General features: G+C 40.6%; 1 protein-coding gene and 1 long non-coding RNA gene across 2 annotated transcripts in view; one reads left to right on the plus strand and one right to left on the minus strand.

The window, feature by feature from the left end:
- Positions 1-2,036: 2,036 nt before the first annotated feature.
- LOC129351483 (uncharacterized) lies at positions 2,037-3,602 on the minus strand. Its single transcript, XR_008604742.1, has 2 exons — positions 3,467-3,602; positions 2,037-2,700 (listed from the first exon to the last, which is right to left on the minus strand). It is a non-coding gene; the product is annotated as an uncharacterized LOC129351483 (long non-coding RNA).
- sema3c (sema domain, immunoglobulin domain (Ig), short basic domain, secreted, (semaphorin) 3C) overlaps positions 2,492-19,689 on the plus strand; it is a 43,747-nt gene continuing 26,549 nt past the window's right edge. The window contains exons 1-2 of the mRNA XM_055020334.1: positions 2,492-2,641; positions 6,799-6,970. Coding sequence (XP_054876309.1) covers positions 6,880-6,970 — 91 coding nt within the window. The 5' untranslated portion in view covers positions 2,492-2,641; positions 6,799-6,879. The remainder of the gene's footprint in view (positions 2,642-6,798; positions 6,971-19,689) is intronic.

Here is a 19,689-nt window from a genome sequence, read left to right on the forward strand (position 1 = left end):
AAAATCCTGGAGAGACTGAAAATATGTTCAGTAATATTTAATTTTAAGAATTCATTGATATTTAAACAGTTAACATTTGATGGTTCCCATAGAGTCTTTGTCTCCATGGTTGTCTTGTGTCTCTTGGTTGCAAAGAATTGGTGACCTTTTTCGGGGAACTGTTCGCATCTTGGTGGTTGACGGCTCCCGATCCCACTGCTCAAAAAGAAAAAAATGAAAACACGTTTCTGCAGAAGTGGAGACACATTTCAATGAAATGCAATCTTTTGTTGATATTTTAAGTTGTTAAACTGCTTGTGAAACAGTCAGCTTTGCAGGAGGGAGGCCTTCTTCTGACTTTTGGTTTCCTTGTGACAAATGCGTAACATCTGCTCTGCTAACGAGGGGCAGCTTCTTCAAAGTGGTGCGCGTGGCTGACAAAGACATTAATTAGGAACAGAATTTTATGCTTTGCAAACTCAAAATCCACAAAGCTGCACAGACTGAAACAACCCAACTGACTGGAAATGTTATTTGAGAGTAAAACCCTAAAACTTGTAACCAAATAAAGATATTATATGATGGCTAACTGTCAAGCGGGTTTCTGAGTAGCTGTGCTTTATGTCTGGATGCACCTGAGTCCGTTACCTCACCGCTCTCATTAAATTAACTTACAGCCCAGTTTGTGTCATGGGGGCTGTAAAGGATACGCTTGATCTCAATTTTGCACTCACCCACTCTTTCCTTTCTTCTCCTTCTCCACCTATGAGGATAAAGCAATCGAGGTTTCACGTACCAATGAAAACGCCGCCGTCGCTCCAGTGGTCCCATCCTGACACTTTAATTGGAGAGGCGTAAATCTGGATCCTTTGTGCAGGAGAGGGGTAATTATTTCCTCCTGGCTGAGCCACCAGTGATCCCCTCTTTCCTCCTCCTTCAGCTTCATTTTTTTCTGGCTGTCAGACACTTTCATTACAGATCTGGTGTTTGTTTTCTTACTGCTTTATTTTCCACAAACCTTCCCTGAAAGCTAAAAAAAATCCTTGCTTATACCTGCAGCGACACAAATACATGCGCACACAGTGAAGAAGGAAAATCTGCAAAGAGCTTTTGATTAAATGGAAATATGGATGGAGGACAGGCCTGGTTTACAACGGTTCTGCTTCAGCTGAATCCACAAAATCCGTCCAAAAACTAATGCTGCCGCAGGTTTGGCATGGCTTACTGACTTAGTATAGCTGAGCAAGGTCTCCTTGGTGAGCTCATTCATAGAAAATATGCTAACTGTACGTTTGTTTCAGCCGTGTGTTTTTCCAGTCATCACTGGGTCTCTCCTCCACACTTTGAGATGCATTCTCCTGGTTTCAGCATTTCCCTTCCACCAAGAAGACCACAATGGAGCCAAAAAAAATCTATTTTATTTATTCCAGTCATGAAATCCATCCTTCCTTTGAGGGAAAGCCTTTCAAATTAAAACTCTGGTTTAAGAAAGAATGCGTGAGTGAAGCAAAATGTCTTAGTTTGGAGCCAAGATACCAAGTCCTGCAACGTTCATCCATAATCTTTAACATGCACAAGCTAGTGTGATCATTTGCCTTCATTTAAACGATAAAGCTTCTTCCAAAAGGAGACTTCTCAAGTCTTTAATACTGGACTCAAAGATGGCGGTGGATTTTCATTACAAATGTGCGCAACACTTTTTTTGATATGCTAACAATGTCAAAAAAACATGGCGGATTCTTAAATTTGGGAGCAGCTACTTGTATCAGAAGCATTTTATTATCTAAAATTGACTTTTTTGAGCTTTACATCATGTTGTAATGTTGCAATGAGAAGTCTTTTAATCTTCATGGCAACCTCTCAGCTGTGCAAAGCGGTGGAAAATGTGGATTTAAAATGTTTCTATATTCTGGCATTTAGGAAACACATTATTTTGCCTCAAGAATAAAACAATCTAGTTTTGTTGGAATAAGGAAAAAATAGCTTCACCAAATAGACTTTTCAATGCATCATAATTTACTAATATACCAGAAATGAAGATGAAACATTAACCAACATATTTAACGTGTGATTTTATTGACAGGACACATTAAAATGAGCTGTTTGTTCAAGGCTTTGTTTAATAACTTTGTAATTTTGTGTTTTTCTTACATAAAATGCCCTGAACTGCCCTGCTGCTGAAATGTGCTTTAACTTGATTGACAGAAAAACAGACCAGAAATGATAATTTGACTAAAATCAGGTGATTTTTTTTTTTTTCGGACAGTCTTGCAGATTAAAAGCCTAATGGATGCATGTGACCTGTGATGCCTCACCATCACTGTGTGAGGTTTGGGTCCTTCTCTGATGCTTCGGGCTGTTAAAGTGATCTGTTTGCTCTCTAGTGAGGAAGGAGGGAGGAAAGAGGGAGGAAAGGAGGAGGAAAAGAGGAGGGGGCCATGAGCGGAGAGTGTAATAGGACACCGGCTCACTCGTCTCTTCATTCTCCTCCTCCTCCTCCCTCTTCCCTCTCCTCTGTCCTGTTCTGGCTCAGTCAAACCTGCTCTCTGAGCACTTGGATGGAAATCTTCCTGTCAGTGTTGGAGACTTGAAGCGAGGCGTTTCAGGATAAGCGCGGGTCTCGTTTGCCTCTCTGCGGTTGGGACAGGCTCTTCCCTGGAAGGTGAGTCCGTCTTCCTGGACCTTTACTCTGAGGGCTTCTGCTCTGCGGTGTGTCGTTTCCTGTTGGATGCAGAGGGAAGTTGGTGTGCCGCGGGCGAACAGGTGCAGAGTCCCACCACTGGGAAATAAAACTTAATCTGACTGAGATAGAATCACTTTGTGCTTCTTTTAAACATCGGAGTCCTGTTTCATATTTAAACGCAGTAGGATTTTCCAGAATGACTCACTGCTTGGCCACAGAATTGTGACCTTTTCAAAGGTCTTCTGAAGACACACAATCAAACCTTTACTGTTTTTATTACTAAACAAGTTACCTAATCAGTTGATATGAAAGAAAGCTTGAACATATAACCTTAGCTGCTGCTCAGTCATGAGTTTAAAGGCGCGTGCGGCTGCAACAACCCCACTGACAACTGACTGACAGGGTGTGGAACGAACACGCGCTGTCCTGTTAGAGCCCGGACACAGAGCAACTTGTTTACCACTGAAAGTTCAATTCTTCACGCACAAAAATGCCCTGAATTGTACAAAAACATAACTGGGAGCAGATGGGATCCCTGGAAACAAAGATCTATGCTGCAAAGGAATTTGTCTTCCACAATATGGGTTTATGAGCGGCTCCTCTGATGGAAAACTCATTGGGCTGAAAGCCAAGGACAGAAGATAATAAACACAATTATCATCACCCTCCGGAGAAAACACAACATCCATCGCAGCAGCAATCTCCTTTGTGCATAGACGCAGAGATTCATGGCAGACTCGCGCTGGAGTTTTTGGCTGAAAACTAATTGGAGTATTTATTATTTTTGCTCAAACGGTAACGCACCTTTTATCGGCGGTGCCTTCAGGACCTCATTCATGCCTGCTGATGTGAGGTGAAAGTGTCCGAACTGGAGCTGGCGGGATGTCAGATGAACTCCCACCATGATGAGTTCAGCAGCTGTGAGACCAACATTTCAATGCCAGACGCTCTCGCGGGGAGATCAGCGTCTCTCTGAGTGAGCAGGGAGTGGTAGGTGTCAGGGCTCGACAGTTCAGAGGATCGCTTTACGTAAAATATCTCAAATAAATGCCTTTCACTACAAAAACACAATCTAGTTTCAAGTGCAAACATAAAGTAAGGCAAAACTGAGTTATAAGTAACTTTTCAGCATAGTCAATAATTCTTTAATATTAATGAAAACATACTTGTCCACTAGCAGTTATTTTACTTATAACGAGGCAGTTTTACCTCTTATAAGTTATTTTGTCTTATTACAAGCGAACTAAAAACGAGACGAGTAATAATGAGCAAACATGCAGAAACACAAAATCTTAAGGATTTTTTGTCTAGTTTTTCTAGACTGACAAGTTTCAGCAAGATATAGGAAATAGTTTTTAGTCAATTCTTTAATATTGCTAGAAAAGTACGACTGAAATAATTAACTGTGGAGTTAGTATATTTACATAAATATTAAAAAAACTATTTATTATATCTTAGTTTTGTCTCATTTCAGAAATCTGTACTAAAAACTAGTCTGGAAATACTTGGTACGGTTTTGTGTTTTTGCATAGTTTGTCCATTATTACTGGAGTTAAACCTGTTTTGATGCTGTTTGAAGATGCAGATTTTATCCTCCAGATGCTGTTGCACTGTTTCGATGCTGTTGCACTGTTTCAATGCTGTTCCACTGTTTCGATGCTGTTGCATTGTTTCGATGCTGTTGCATTGTTTCGATGCTGTTCCACTGTTTCGATGCTGTTGCATTGTTTCGATGCTGTTGCATTGTTTCGATGCTGTTGCACTGTTTCGATGCTGTTGCATTGTTTCGATGCGGTTGCATGTTTAGATGCTGTTGCACTGTTTTGATGCTGCATGCCTGAAAGGAATGTGTCTGCTTTGTTTTCCATACTGTTATGTTGTTCACAGGGATTCTGCTCCCCATTAGAATAACTGAAACTTTATTTTGGGGTTTTGCTTTACTTTGGTGTTTGGTTTCTCCCATCTACTCTGCTCAGCGTTGGTTATCTGTCACAGCTGCACCGAGTTTCTAATCAACCACCTGCTCCTGATCCAGTGATCATCCTGTCCAGTATTTCATTTTCTCAGTTTCTCTGCTGGGTTTCACTCTTGCTGCCTTCTGTATTCTGTAAGTCTCTGCACACTGGAAAAGCCCAAAATCTTACCAATCATATTTCAGTTAAAACATCTTATTGCACTTGAAATAAGACAAAACTAACTTGCCTTTTAGTAACTTTTCAGCAAGGATATGGGCTTCATATTTATATATTTATCATAAAATCATAATCAGCAGCCAATCATAATAATTATGGCCAATTTGGTAACTTTGGTCGATTAAAGTATTGCTAATAGAGTGCATGTTTATAAAAACCGTCACATTTCACAGTTAAGTCTCAAAATGCATAAACAAAAATGCATTAGTTTTGCGGCACGGTCAAGCTGTGGGTTGGGGTAGGTACTCGGTGTGTGTGTGTGTGTGTGTGTGTGTGTGTGTGTGTGTGTGTGTGTGTGTGTGTGTGTGTGTGTGTGTGTGTGTGTGTGTGTAGCTGACGCTGCGCTGTAAGCCCTGCAGCAGTTTTAATGCGCCCCGTGTTGCTTTACTGCTCTCAAGTTGAGCCAAAAAGATCTCATTCCTCATCAGTTTTCCATATGTTGCACCTGAACAGTTAAACTCCACTCCGGCTCTCCATCAATCATCATTCACTTCACTACGCAAACACACGCCTCCACCTATTTGTTTACAACACCCCCAAACTAAAATTTTTATTGCAATCATGTACCTTTCTTTTCTCATGTCATTATTTTTTCACCACACATTCATAAGTCATGAGGTCAGAGATTCAGACCGCGGTAAATAATGCATATTTCTTGTTTTTTTGCATGCAGGAAGGTCACTGGTGCAGTGTGGGTTTGTACAACACAGGTGCTGTAGCAGGCGATTCTTTCTGCAACTCAAGAGTTATGCACTGCAGGGGATAACGGCCCACAGCGCAGAGCAGAGCAGATCCTGCATCCATCAATAATTGAGCTGCTCTTGTCCAGTTATGGAGAAGGAACAAGTAGCAGCTGGAGCGCTTCTTCAGCTGTTTTTCTTTTTGTGTAGATTTGCCTCATCCATATTTAACAGTGGTACATTTGGAACACGGTAAAGTCAGTGACATGATGTTCTACTGAGTTTTTGGCTAAATTTGTCTGTCCAGAACACACCAGGAACGGTTAAAATGGTCAGTTCAGTATAAATGTCTCTGATTTGTTCTGTTTTATCGGCTGTTTGCTGTTCTGCACCGTTCCAAGACACTCTGGTTTAACCAGCGGACAAGAACCTTTCTTCCCCCTGCAGCTTCTAAATAGACCTTCTCTAGAGCCGACCCTTGACCCTTTTAGAAAGTACGCTTTATAAAAATATACAACATGCTGCAGTTTATTGACAAACTCTGCTAGAAATGTCTGTTTCAAAACAGAAAATGAAGATGTTGACAGAAGTTTGACTTTGCTTTCGATGGTTTTTGCCTCCTCATCTTTGTAGATTTCTTTATTACTATCAAGTCACATTGAAATAATGCCAAACATTTCAACCTGTTTTACAGTAGATGTGGGTTTTATTCTTATCTTGTGGCTATTTTAGTTCAGTGAATAAAAATAAATGAATTTCTTTTGTTTGGGTTCTTTAAATTGGGTTAGGAGTTCGTTAGTCAGGTTCTGTTGTCATTGAAGCAAAAAAGTGTTGATTAGAGTTCATTTATGATTTTATTGATTGGGAAAATATATTTTCAACTGCAATTAGATGTTTTGGATTGGCTTTTTGTTCATAAATAAAATATCAAGAATTTATTTACTCGTTTGAAGACCTTAAGACAGGTTACAAAAGCCAATCTAAGGACTGAATAATTTTTTCATAGTTCTGTTTATATTAGTTGTATTTGAAATAAAACGTCAGACTTGAATACTTATTGCTTAGACAATTAAATCAGTCATTCATGCAGACATTCGCACACTTTATTACATATTGCTTCAAAAAAAGTGAAAAAATATGTTTTTGCCACAATTGGTGCCATATAATTGAGCAGAAATTAGATGTTTGAGAATATTACACGTAATCTCTGCGTTATCAAATCGTTTTCTCAGACTTCTTGTCCTCTGTGAAACCTCTCCTGCAGACTGCGGTGGCGGGTCGTTCTCTGAGAGGTGAAGACGTCGGCGGGCCGGAGGGGTCGGCTGGGTCGCCTCTGCTGTCAGCGATGGTGTTTTCCCTCCTTGCTCTCTTCTTCCTCATCAGCTCCGTCTCCAGCTTACCTCAGCCTGTGCCAAGAGTTTTCCTTCCCTTTGGAGGTAAGAAAAATAAACCCGTTCGTCATCAGCGTATCTGTTTACCTAAGAATGAAAAATGTCAGGTTTACAGTTGGTTTTCTGATCAAAGTCCTGTCTTAAAGGCAAACTCTGCCCTTCCTTTTGTCTTGTTGTCGGCCAAATCTCCGACCTCTGAGGGAAGCGGTGCCGCTTGTCAGAACCTCCCTGAATCTGTTCCAAGTTGAGCTTTAATCACAGCTCTCTGCACGGTGGTGGGCCTCTGCACTGCTGCTGCCTCTGGTTTTGATTCTGTAGATTAGATTCTTGAAATTTTAATAATATTTCCTTGAAATCAGAGCATGTTGGTTTGAATCCGTCTAGATGAAAAGATCTAACACTCAAGTCCTTTTGGAAGTGAGGAAGAAGATGTTTGATTAGCTTTCATCACTTCACTGTGGATAATCCAGAACAAAGAGGCTGTGGCTGTCAGGTTTCTGCTCCTAGTTAGCAAAGTGCTGCTGAATGAAGTTGGATCTCTCTGTACATTTCATGCTGTGGTTCCTCCATGCTGGACCTTCTAACGTTCTTCCATTCTGTCTTTCTCTCTTTTCCCTCCATGCCTCCTGGCTGCTCTGCTTATGTTTTCATTCCAAATGTAAGCCAGCCTTGAGTCTGACACCAGGAAGCGGCTCATAGTTTGTCCTAGAAGTTTGATACAACAAATGACTGAAAACAAAGGAAATACAAAGCACTGCAAAGGATTTTATGCAGTTTTTCCAACATCTGAAGACAGATATTTTGTCAATTTTTCTTTGAAATATACTTTATTCTCATTCAGATTTGATAGAGGTGATATATTGACATAACTTTTTAACTTAGATTTCAGTTTGTGCTTGACTAGATTATTTAAACTCATGATCTGAAACCGGGGTGTAAAACTCATTTTTGTTTTGGGTAAAATCAAGACCATAAATGTTCTTAAAGGGTCGGTGCCAGAAAATTTGATGAAACCAGTTCACAAACTGTTAAAATATTTAAAACTAAATAATATTGTTGAACATCTTTTCAGTCCCTCAAGGACTTCAGGATAATTTTGTGATTTTTTATTTATTTATTTATTTATTTATTTAGCAATAAAAATCAAAGTGTTTGTGATATTTGTGCTACTTCATGTTGGTAAATGTGACTTTTTATTACTCGTTGCATAGATCATGGACTAAACTGGTAGCTGTTTAGTACAAGTAGAAAACTTTTTGTGAATTTTTGAGAAAAATCTGCAATAAACGCTCAAAAGAATGCGGGTATTTGTTGATTTTGCGTGATTTTTATGATCATTCTGAAGAAATTGGAGGGACTGATTAATATAAGTTGGCAGTAAACAGATAAAAACTGCATTGACTTGATTGATAACATAATTTGAAGCACATTTAGTGTTTAGTCTAGAATCTAGAGGCCCACATACAGGGCTATGATGGCCCAGATTTGGTCCATGGGCCTTAAGTTTGACACATGTGACCTTAAACTTTGGATGTATGTTTAGTGTCATTACTCTGTTGGAAAATGAACCTTCACCTTTTGCATCCTCCTGGATTGCACCGTCATCCTCTGGGTAGATGTGACACTCTGAGGATGGCGTATCCAATCAGATGTGCTGCTGTTCTCGATGCGCAGTGTTTACAAATGCATTTTTGGCTTTTTTGTGGCGGCACGTAGTGTAACAGTCCTTAACATGGCTTGGGACTCAATTATTAACAGTAACCAGGCAGAAATCTGTGCTAAAAATTAAAATAAACATGTTATTGCTTTAAAGATCATGTATTGTGAAGAATTCACATTTTGCATGTTTTAGTTTTACTTCCATTTGAGTTTCTACTTCTTCTAAAAACAACTCACAGAAAAAACAAGCCACAGTTTTTGGCAAGAAGTTGATGTTTTTGATACATTTAGCAGGCAGTGCTCCTCTCCTAGAAACCCTGTTACCTAGCAACCCCAGCTGAGCTCCAGCACATTTGGTCAGCTGGTTTTACCGCCGTACAATGGCTGCTGGAAAACTACCTATTCCTTGACCTGATAGCTATGCTCCCTGCCCTTCATTAAATTGTTTGTTCCCTTTAATATATAATTAGATCATCTTTTTAAATTGGAGCAGAGATTAAAGCACAAACAGGTGGAGTGCTGTTATGCTACTTTGGGAGGTAATAGATTGCATTTGATTCTGATTAGTGGTATCAAAAGAAAGCAGGCTGAATACAAATGCCTGTTGCTTTTTTCAGAACATGACTGGATTGACCAACTTTCTATTGAGCTATCAATTAAAATACATTCAGGTTGTGGTTGTAATGTAACTTAAAGTGTAAAAGTGGTGCTAATACTTTCCCGAAGCTTGAAACCTGCACTATTTCTGCATCGTTTGAGTCTCTGATCGACCTTTTGAAATGTCAAAGATGGTTTAGGAGGCTCAGTTTTCCTTCTGAATGTGGACTGAATTACATTTATTTTACTTAGCAGTAGATAACTGATCAACAAACTCTGCCCCGAGTTTTGAATGGCCTTGTATCTGCACAACATGTATTTCCTTGTTTTCAGTTTATCAGTTGATCCTATTGGGGGGAACAAATCAAAAGAAGGATGTTCATTTAAGCTTTAAAGGCCAACATCAGGTGAGAGTTTACATTCCTGCTTTGATTTAGCTCATCGGGGGAAGAACCAGGGGATGCTGCTTTGTTTTGGAGTCAGAAATCATCGCAGAGGCGAAGAAAGGAGTTTAGCAAGGTGGAGCACCATATGTAGGGAGACCCCAGGGATGAAGGCGGAGGTTCATTTCTTAGACAAACATTGGAGGGAGTAATTCGGTGAGATGTTGAGTGTCGGACTGGGAAAGTGTTAGCTGGGAGGTGACGGTGGTTTGGCACCTGCTGGGAGTTAAAAGGGTCAACAATTTGACGGGATTCCTCAAATCCCACTTGAGATCTGTTCATTTTTTCAAGCCGGAACCAACTAATCCGAGAAAATAAATCTATACTGTGGACGTTAAATATTCCTCTGTCATTGCTGAAACTCAATCCAGGGGTAAAAGTGGGCCAACGGGACTCCCAGCGCACCCCAACGTCCTGCAGGGCAGCTGCAGCCTCCGGCATTCCTTTCCCTCTATTGGAAGAGGCGAAAGAAAGCAGCCAAACCGCAATTAAAACAGCATAATAAACAGCGCAAAACACAGCTACCCCAAATAATAAACCGTAAAGTGGTGCCTTTCTCTGCCGGGCCTCGGATAATAAACACAGACCCAGCCGAGAGGCAAACCTATTTAAGGGATGCCCAGTGTGATAAAACATAATTACCCCCTCTCCAGGGACTTTAAATGTCACTTCTTTCTCAGCATCTATTCTGGTGAGTTTTATGACAGTTTGATGGCGTTTCTGAGGCATAATGAGCGTATAACAAGAATGTGGACATCTTAAAGAGAAATATAATTGCAGATTTTGGAAATGAATCCAACAACTTTCAGAGTACAGTCTGCCTTTTGTAATTACGTTGCAAGTGATGCTGCAAGCTATGGTGACTTAATTAGCATTTAGGAAACACTCAGTTCATTGGTGTTTATGTAGATTTTCTCAAATATTATATTCTGGTGCCATTAATAATAAATATCTGAAGTGCAAATGTGTTTTTTGCAGGGTAAAAATAAAAACAGAGATTTATGTTCAACATTTTGACAATAAAACCAGTATTTCTTGCAACAAAAATGCAACATATTATCTTTTTAGTTACATTTATGGAAAAAAATGCCATTTATAGCCCAGTTTGGCAGATTTAATCAGGTTTGTTTGCTCAAAACATCTGCATGGTGCAGCTATCAAGTTGTTTTATCATAATAATTCACAACACATGCAAGCAACAATACAGATTATTCCCATATGTCAAACTGTAAATTGCACACAGTGGAGGAAATGAAACTCCCAGAGAAAAAGTTTCATTTGATGTTTATTTGTTCTGCTACTGTATATGAAGCTGAATCAGACGTTGCCAGGAGCGCTACCGGGTCTGAAAGCTCCTCTCATCCGTCCCTCGCATTGACAGATGGTTCACTGGTCTGTTTATGATCAGCATCATTTAACCTCATCAACAGCCTCATTCTGGCAAACTCTCAAATTCAATACAAAGCGAAGCAGGAAACATATACAGTGTGCGTGCCAATCAGTAAAATCAGGCCAGCTGAGGACGGAGCAGGTCTGCTCTGACGTTTCTGTGGTTGATGTTGATGTTAGCACGCTGAGCTTTTTGGAGTGATTGATTAAAACGAGCTTCGTGGTTTCATTCGGTCCGGCGTGAACCACATGGCTTTGAAACGTGTTGGCATGGAGATCAACTCAACGTGGGAGCGGACACACCGGTTTCCTTTCATGACTCATTACTACCGCCAGTTATCCTTCATAATTCATTCAGAGTCTGGCTTCTGTCTTTCCTCCCTGTAGGAATGCTACAGGAATGCATGAAAGCTAGTAAATTTGACAAAAAAGAATCTGATTACAATTAGATGGAAAACTCTCCACTCAGTCATTAAAAGTGTGTTTTTCTACAACTAAACTCTCCACTAAAATCAACTGTTAGCTTTTTATCCAAGATGTTTGACTTCTTCTCTCTTATGGGCATCCATCTAAAATGATTGTTCATAAACAGACAATGTGCCGAGCACTATTTTCTCAAAAATCAAAGGCAAACACTGACAGTTCTGCTGACTGCTCAGTGTGGCTTACTGCCTTTGGTTTACATAAAGCCTGCACAGTAGCTTCTTCGCCCTCTGTTTTTGAACTAAATGAAGCCTGTAAAGTAAAATCAGTGACGCTCTGTGAACATGAGGAATGTTTGGTCTTGCCAAGCTGACACACTTGAATCAAAAACCTCGAAGTGAAATGGAGCGTGGCCGTTTGATGGCATATGCTCCTGTCGTAGAATGTCTTCATATCTGATTAAGTTATGCAGCGTGAATGTTAATAACAATCTGCAGCCACAAATCCATCTCCGTTCAGTTTTAGCAGAGACTTTGACGCCTTCTGGACGACTGTGGGATTTTTGAAAAGGATTGATTCGGCATGGGGGGAGGGGTTGCAGTCAGCAGAGGTCAACTTTTCAATGGTTTTGACACACAATGGTGTGACGCAACGTTCAGTCTGTTGTGTGGCAGTACCTAAGTGACGTGGTTGCAAAGGGTCAATGCCGTGACCTGTGCTCTGTCTGCATTTTTTTATGTTTTTGTGAATATTTTAACACTTGTATCATTTCTAAGATGCTGAAATTGTAAGAAGAATTGTAAGTTTTAAGCTTAAACTGAGGCAGGCTTCAAGATCTTGCCATATAAATGAGAGAATTCAAACAATTTCCCTTGATCAAATACTGGAGGAAGAAAGTTCCACCTGGTTAAGCATTTCCTTTTTCCTTTGGCTGTCCTCTGTGGGTCACAAATTCATCTGCAGTGAAACTCCTCTGACCCGTGTCTCCTGGAAGTCTTCCCTTGCTGTGACAGTCTCCATGAGAGCCTCAGTGACAGTAAAATCCCAGAGATTTACCGTCTGCTGGCTGAGTGGAGAAACCAGAAGCTGATGTGTGTAGGGGAGAGGTCAGCGGCTAAAAGGCCCAGTGGTTGACAGTACGAGTTCGCCTGCCTGCCAGCGGCACGGAAAGAGAAAGTCAGGTGCTAATTGGGGCATCAGGAATGCAAACTAGCTGCTGGGGCAGCATCTTGGGCTGATGGTCATCTCTAGTTTCAAAGCTTGCTGGGGAATATTAGCCATATCCTTAACAGGTTTGGCTAGCAGTGAAACCTGCTGTTGACGTTAGCGCTGGATAACATCACTCTGCACAACGCTTTTCATTCTCATACGTGGATTTAGCGTCTGCTTTGGAAACAGGGATGTCAGAACTAAAGCATTTGCTCCAGACACATGATTCCCATTATAAATGTCTGCATATAAATAATTGTCAGACAACAGCCATGGAATTGATAGAGACCGTTGATAATAAGCTTATGCCATCTGAGTGAGCTCTGGCTTCTGACATTGCTGCACATTTATGCACGCTGGATGAATTTTAAGTGCCGAGAATGGACAACATGCCTGTTGGACAGACAATCGGACGACTCTGTCAGCCAATGCCACACAACTTGGGTGGTCGGCACCTTCGCTTTCCCTTTGCTGCGTAACTACTGCGGCAGTTATTACAGTGAACCGCCAGGGCAAGTCTCAAACAAGAGACGATGGCCAAAGGTTCTGGCTGCGCTCATTTTTCATCGTAACAGGTCGTGCCTGCAAGTTGCCTGGACACAGAGTTTTATTGGCACTGTAGGTGTAGTGGTCTGCACTTCTTTTGCATAAGTGCAGCCATCCAGAAGTGAACAGAAGAGCTCTTAAACCAGCAGGTCAGACAAAGAGCAACAGTATTTGGAACCAAGTCTGAAGCTCTCATTGTCTTGTGTGGAGAGAGGAATTGCAGCGGGGCGGTATAAGCTCCTTTACCATTTGGTGAATGGGGATTCTCCCACCAGCTGCCCCTAACAACCACATAACAGGTACTACTTCAAGTATATGAAGAACAAGCCTAATTAGCTTAGAGTTAATGTATGCATGCAGGCCTTTGAGGCGGAAAGGCAACTGATGAAGACCAAATTTACTGGTCTGCACAGGGATCCTTTACTGTTTTTAACTATCCAAAAAAGCAAACACAAGTTGCCTTTTCATCATGAATGTGCGCTTTTCTTTCTGTTTACTGCTCATGTTGAAAAAACACATTTTCACAATTGCAGTGTTTCCGTTAATTAAGAAATTAAAATTTAAAAAACATGTGAATAAGCTTGGTTTCTGATAAGTTGTGAAAAACCATGACAGCGGCGGATGTAAGCAGTTTTATGCTTACGTGAAACTGTAAGCATGAACTGATGTGGTGATGTCATAACTCATCACATCAGCCAATCAGAGGAGACGCCGGCGTCCTATTCAAACAAGCCCCTTGTGTTATGTAGTGTTATGTCACTCCATGCCACAGTGGGAAGAGTAAGAGGGAAAACTGTGCTCTTTCGTTTTGGCTTATTTTTCCACACCATTACATTATGCAGCAGCGTTTTGGGGAATTTGTAGTCTGCAATTATACAGAAGAACTTTTGATTAAACAAGTTTGATGCTTTTTTTTTTATAAACTGTTAAATGCTGTTTATAAAATAAAACAATAATCCTACTTCTTAGTGTCATCTTGTCCGTTTCGCCAGCAGTAAAACATTCAGCTGTTGATTATTTTCCCAAAACGTGACTTTTGTGGAAATTGGTGTTGCAATTTAAAAATACTTGTGTATCCGGCTGAAAGGAAGGATCTCAAACTAAAGCTGTTCTCTTTTCATAAAGGAAAACACTGAAACATCCAGTTTTACACTAATAATTATGTCCCTTCTTGTTGCAAACATAAAGATTCCTTCAATGCTGAAGTGACACCAACTCACTCATTTGGGCCTGGCTGCCAAAATTTCCAGACCCACATTCGCATCGCCCATGAAGATCCCACATATTTTCCAGCCGCTGCAAATCTCTAATATTTTACAATGCTACATCACAACAAACCACTGTTTGTTTGGGGATCCCAAACCAGAACCATGGCAGCCTTGTTTACTGCTGTCCAACTCTGGTATTTGATCATGCAAGCAATTTTTGGAGCCAAGCCTGACAGAAAGGAGCCTCTTTGTGGCTATTGCATTTCCTCACTTGGATAGTCACAAAGAGAAAAAGCCGAGAAGTGAGCGCCGAAGTCTCTTCTGCACTTAATTGTTGCCATACAAACAGGCACATAATGACAGGTCTCCTCCTTGTTAGAGCCACATGTTTTGGTTTTGCGTCTCATGCTTTTTCACCACAGACTTGTAACAAAAAGAAAAGAATGCTCCTTTTTAAGTCTGTGGGATGCCAAGCTTGTTGCCTCTGTTGGTCAATTCTCCCTTCCACCCAGAGAATGTTTTCTACACAGTTTACAAAAAGATGGAGTTGTTTTTGATGATCTTGCTTCATGCATTTGATGAGAAAATTTTCATGTTAGTCATTTGACTGACATGTTGTGACCTATTTAGGACTTTCCCCCCCCACATCAGGTCACAGAGAACTGAAACTTGACTTGGTTTAAAAATAAAAACTTGACTTTGATGCATCTCTGAAAGACTCAAGACCTGACTTAGACTTTACTTAGACTTAAAGCGTCTCTGGTTATGATAACTTGCCAAGGATGGCTTAAAATTGCAGCTCTCTGATAATTTAAGCAATTAAACAGTTGATTAAACAGTTAACTGTCCCTTTAAGCCCTTCTGATCTGGTGGTGCCTACCAACAAGTGAGCAGTAAATCCTGATCTGACCTCATCTGCAGCTGAAACAGCAATCTGTTCTTGAAAACTGGATGACCTCTGCGGTATCTTGGCGAAACAAGAGGCTTTTGTGGAGCTTCGACTCAGCTGAACTCTTAATTCTCCCGTCACCAACTTGCCCTTTTCTGCTAACTGCACTGTCCACCATGCTGGTCCGATCGGATTGCATCACAAGCGGTTTGCCATGGAGCCAATAGGATATTATGGGTCAAAGCTCATAATGAAAGGCAACACACAGGAGACTGCTGTGAGGTCTGTAGGGAGGTACAAGGCCCACCTGCCAGCATGCATAATACAAAACCCACCAGCTGTCAAATTCAGCCTTGCTTTTTCTCTTCTTATTTTCCTTTTCATTTTCATCAATTTGACTTTTTTTAAACAGGAAATTAGCTCAAGAGTGTAATTTTATTGTCACTATCCTTTGTTAATCCGCACCTAACAAAGCAAGACAGTTTACAGCAATACCTCGTTAATGATCTCTCACTTTTGACAGTCTTTCCTCTGGGGAGTGACCTCAACACCGAGGAATGCAAATAAACCAAACTAATGAGCGTCACGTACTCCTGAAAATTCCTTTTATCCCCAAACACGCAGTATAAATAAAAACTCTACAGCCTTTTTCAAACGCAGCATTCAGGAAATCTAATAAATAAAACAGCTACAACGAGGTCTTGGTGTGCAATTGGACCCCAACACCTGGCCAGATTAGTCAAACTCAGACCGAGGTTATGAGCTGGCAGATATTCTGTAAACACACGGATTGGGTGAACTTGAGGACTGTGGAAAGTCTTGGTTGTTTACAGCGGCCCCTTGTCTCTCCGTCAGAGCAGGTGCTCCATCTGGCAGGCTGAACTTTCAGCGCTGGAGTCCAACGCTGCAGCAGTAGGAGTGACTCATGTGTTTGCACGAGGCTGTAGGCAGAGCGATACCAGATCCAACGGCATGCAGACTCTGCAGGGTTTCCGTTTGGCTCTTTTTTGAGCGGACACACCCCTGCTGCATCTCATCCCAGCGTAACGCTTAACTGACCTTCCACTCTCACAAGAGAGCATAAAGTCTCCGAAAACAAAACGGACCACCATAATGTTGAGAAGTCACCACACCCCTGCAAGAACAATTTGTTTCCTTGGTGGAATGTTCTGGAGCTGTTCTGTCTGTTTTACATGAAAGCCTCTGTGTCTGGCTCGACTTATTGCTTAACATTGTTTTTGGTGGGGAAAACAATAACCTAGAAGTTGATTTTCTGTTCAGGGACTACAGATGGAAACTAAATATGGTGCAAAGCATCGTTTATTGATATTTTCACACATTGTTTCTGCTTTAAATAAACTAAACTGAACTGCATGAAACTTTCTTGCCAGTTTTTTTTTTTTTTGCTTTGTTTCTAAAAAGTTCTCGAACTCTTAAGTAAATGTTGATTAAAACGTGGCCAGCATGTCATTTTGATATGAATATCTATAAAAAAAAGTTGCCTGTTGACACAAAAATGAAAAACAAAATCTAAATTTAAAACAATAGAAAACAATAGTTACCCCTCTGAGCTGCAAAAATTTAGTAACATCTCTCTTTTTTCAACCAGTCTATGAAATGTTCAAACCAGCAGAAAAACAGCTACACCAGCCTGATACCCCAGCCTGATACCCCCAGCAGAGCCCAGCCCGTTACCTACCAACCCAACCTGAGCTCCAGCAGATTAGGTCAGCTGGTTTTATCACTGTATGCCCTGTACAATGGCTGCTAGAAAAGACAAGAGTGTTGCTTTTGACTTACCTTTCAGAAGCCACGTCTTGGTTGCGCAGGAGGCCCCACTTATGCTTTCCAAATATGTACAGTTGCATAACTACGCATGTTTGCTCTGGAAAAAATTGAGACCACCACCTTGAAGGCCTCCTGGTTATTCCACCAAATATAGATTTCTGGACTCTTCTTGAGTTAAAACATTTGTATTGTTTTTAAATGAATATGAACTTTTCTTTGCATTATTTGAGGTTTTAAAGCAACGCATCTTTTTCAATATTTTGACCATTTCTTACTTTCTGCAAATAAGAGATAAATTGTCAGAAGTCCATAGAATAAAAAAAATGTAATTTTTTTTTGAACATGTAGATATGAAAAGTAAAAACAAAGAAAGAGATCATTTTAAGTGGTCTTTTAAGTTTTTCCAGAGTTGTATACATATAACTGCTGCTTTTTGTCTTACCGAGTCCTTCTGTCGACTCGGTAAGAATGAAAGTTCAATTTCTGACTATTCTTTCCTGTAAAACTGCCTTTGAGCTCAATTTACCTAAAAACACAGCTGAAGTAGGGAGTGAAGAGCCGTGGGAAGCGTTCTTGTTCCTGAAGAGGTTAACTTGCCTTTATGTAAAGTTAAACACTTCAAGCCTTACGTTGCGACCGCGCCAACCGACGGCCCCTGATGGGAGTGAAAAAAGCCACTTTACCAAAAGATAAAACCTCAAAAGCATATGCCACACAATCAGGAAAATGTGACTTTAGCTTAAGGGATTGTGGCAAAGCACAACCAACCTGTTTTGTTGATTAGAGGAGGGAATACAAAGAGCGCTTAGAAAGGGTCAATACAGGAGAGGAAACGGAGGGTGTAGATCTACATTGCCGCCCCCAGACTTCGCTCTCAGAGCAGATTGAAAAAGTGATAAATATGCATGAGTTTGGCTTCAATAGTGAAGGCCTTTGATGGCATGGTCAGGGATTTTCCATCTCTGGAGCAAACAGCCTGAAAATAACTGTCTGAGGCCGTTTATAGTGGGTGTGTGAACCATTCAACGAGTGACAAACTTTCAACAAACCATGTAATCACGACTTCCCTTTAATTCAATCAGCGAAGCGAAAGTCATTCACCAGCATGTTACTCATTGACAAGTTTCAGACTTCCCGATGAACTTCTTCCATCTGGAATGTTTTTGGGCTTTCGTGTCAAAGAAAATGTGTTTAAGAACAATTCTGAGCCAATTGATGACTCCAATTTGTGCACATTTCTTCCATTTTATAAACAGACCAATTTTATTTCCAGGTACTGAAATAAATGCGAGGTAATGTTCATGCTTTTATAATAAATTGTGCACATTATTTATGGAAGAAATCACAAAAAGGGTCAAATCTCATGATAATTTTGCTGAAACTGAATATTTTGGAGTTTTACGTTTTACCATTTCAGTCATTCATTCATTCAAGCGTCACACAGCAACGCACCGTTTACCGGAGTCATCATGTCAACAATGGATCGATTTTAAAGTTTCCTCACCAATGGGAGACGACAGTTTTATATCTGGTCAGTTTCGCCACAAGATCTTAACAAGACAAAGGAAGCTAATAAAAAGAAAACAGTCAGAGCAAAGAGTCATCTGATTGCGATGTAATGCAATATAATGATACAGAAAACTTTCATAATTTAAATTTCCAGACATTTTATGCATTCTGGTGTATCACGTCGGGTTGCTTCTGGTGCAGATGCTGCAAAATAACCGGATAGATGCTGCAAAATAACCGGATACTCCTCCAAATTAGTGCCACATACGGAAGTGGCACTAATTTGGGAGTCGGGTAGATTGGAATTGGGTTGTTCAGACAGGAAAATATCTGATTTTGGTCAATTTTTCTGCTGCCTTACTGACTGCTGGAATAGGAAGAGACTACTGCATGAGATTAAGTGGATCCAGAAAAACAATTCACTGATCGAGTTTGCTGCAGCTGATGGGTTAGAAGAAGCACCACATGTTGAGTTTCAGAAACACAACATAACTTACCTGAATATGACGCATCTTATCCCCATCTTCCCTGGTCAGCAATCTTTCAGAGGATTCCCTGAAATAATCTGGAGAAGGTCTGGATTTCCTTCCTATTCCCCACAAACTACTGTCAAGAAATCTGTCCCTTTTTGTCTAGTCTCTTTTTTTAGTTTTTGCTTTCCTTTCACATTTGAAACTTGCCTTCGCCTCGAGTTTTCCCTCACCCTGCAGCAGCTTAAGGGATAATAAAGCTTCTGTTTTATTTCTTTCGGCTCAGATTCAACTTGGCTTTGAACTTGTTTGAGCTTCGTCTTGACTTTATCTCCAACCGTAGACTTTATCTAGTCTAGGAATCACCTTAAGTGGTCATGACTACAGCCCTGTCTGCGTCAAGAATGCTCCCTGCTTCATGTGCTTCTTGTATTCAGAAGAGATTAGGTTTTTCACTTGAGCTTGACAGAACAAAAAAGGTTTGCTTTTATATCTCGACTGACTTCTTGGTAGTATATTGTAGATGGAGCGAGTGCTTTAGTTGCAGTTTGTCTTTGTGCCAAGTCAATATCTAGTGGCATCTGTAGTTTCTCCTGTTTTAAGGCGTATTTAAAGAACAACTGCCAAATCCTGA

The sequence above is a fragment of the Poeciliopsis prolifica genome, unplaced genomic scaffold, assembly GCF_027474105.1.
Source record: "Poeciliopsis prolifica strain line A6 unplaced genomic scaffold, Auburn_PproV2 SCAFFOLD067, whole genome shotgun sequence".
NCBI classification, from domain to species: domain Eukaryota; kingdom Metazoa; phylum Chordata; class Actinopteri; order Cyprinodontiformes; family Poeciliidae; genus Poeciliopsis; species Poeciliopsis prolifica.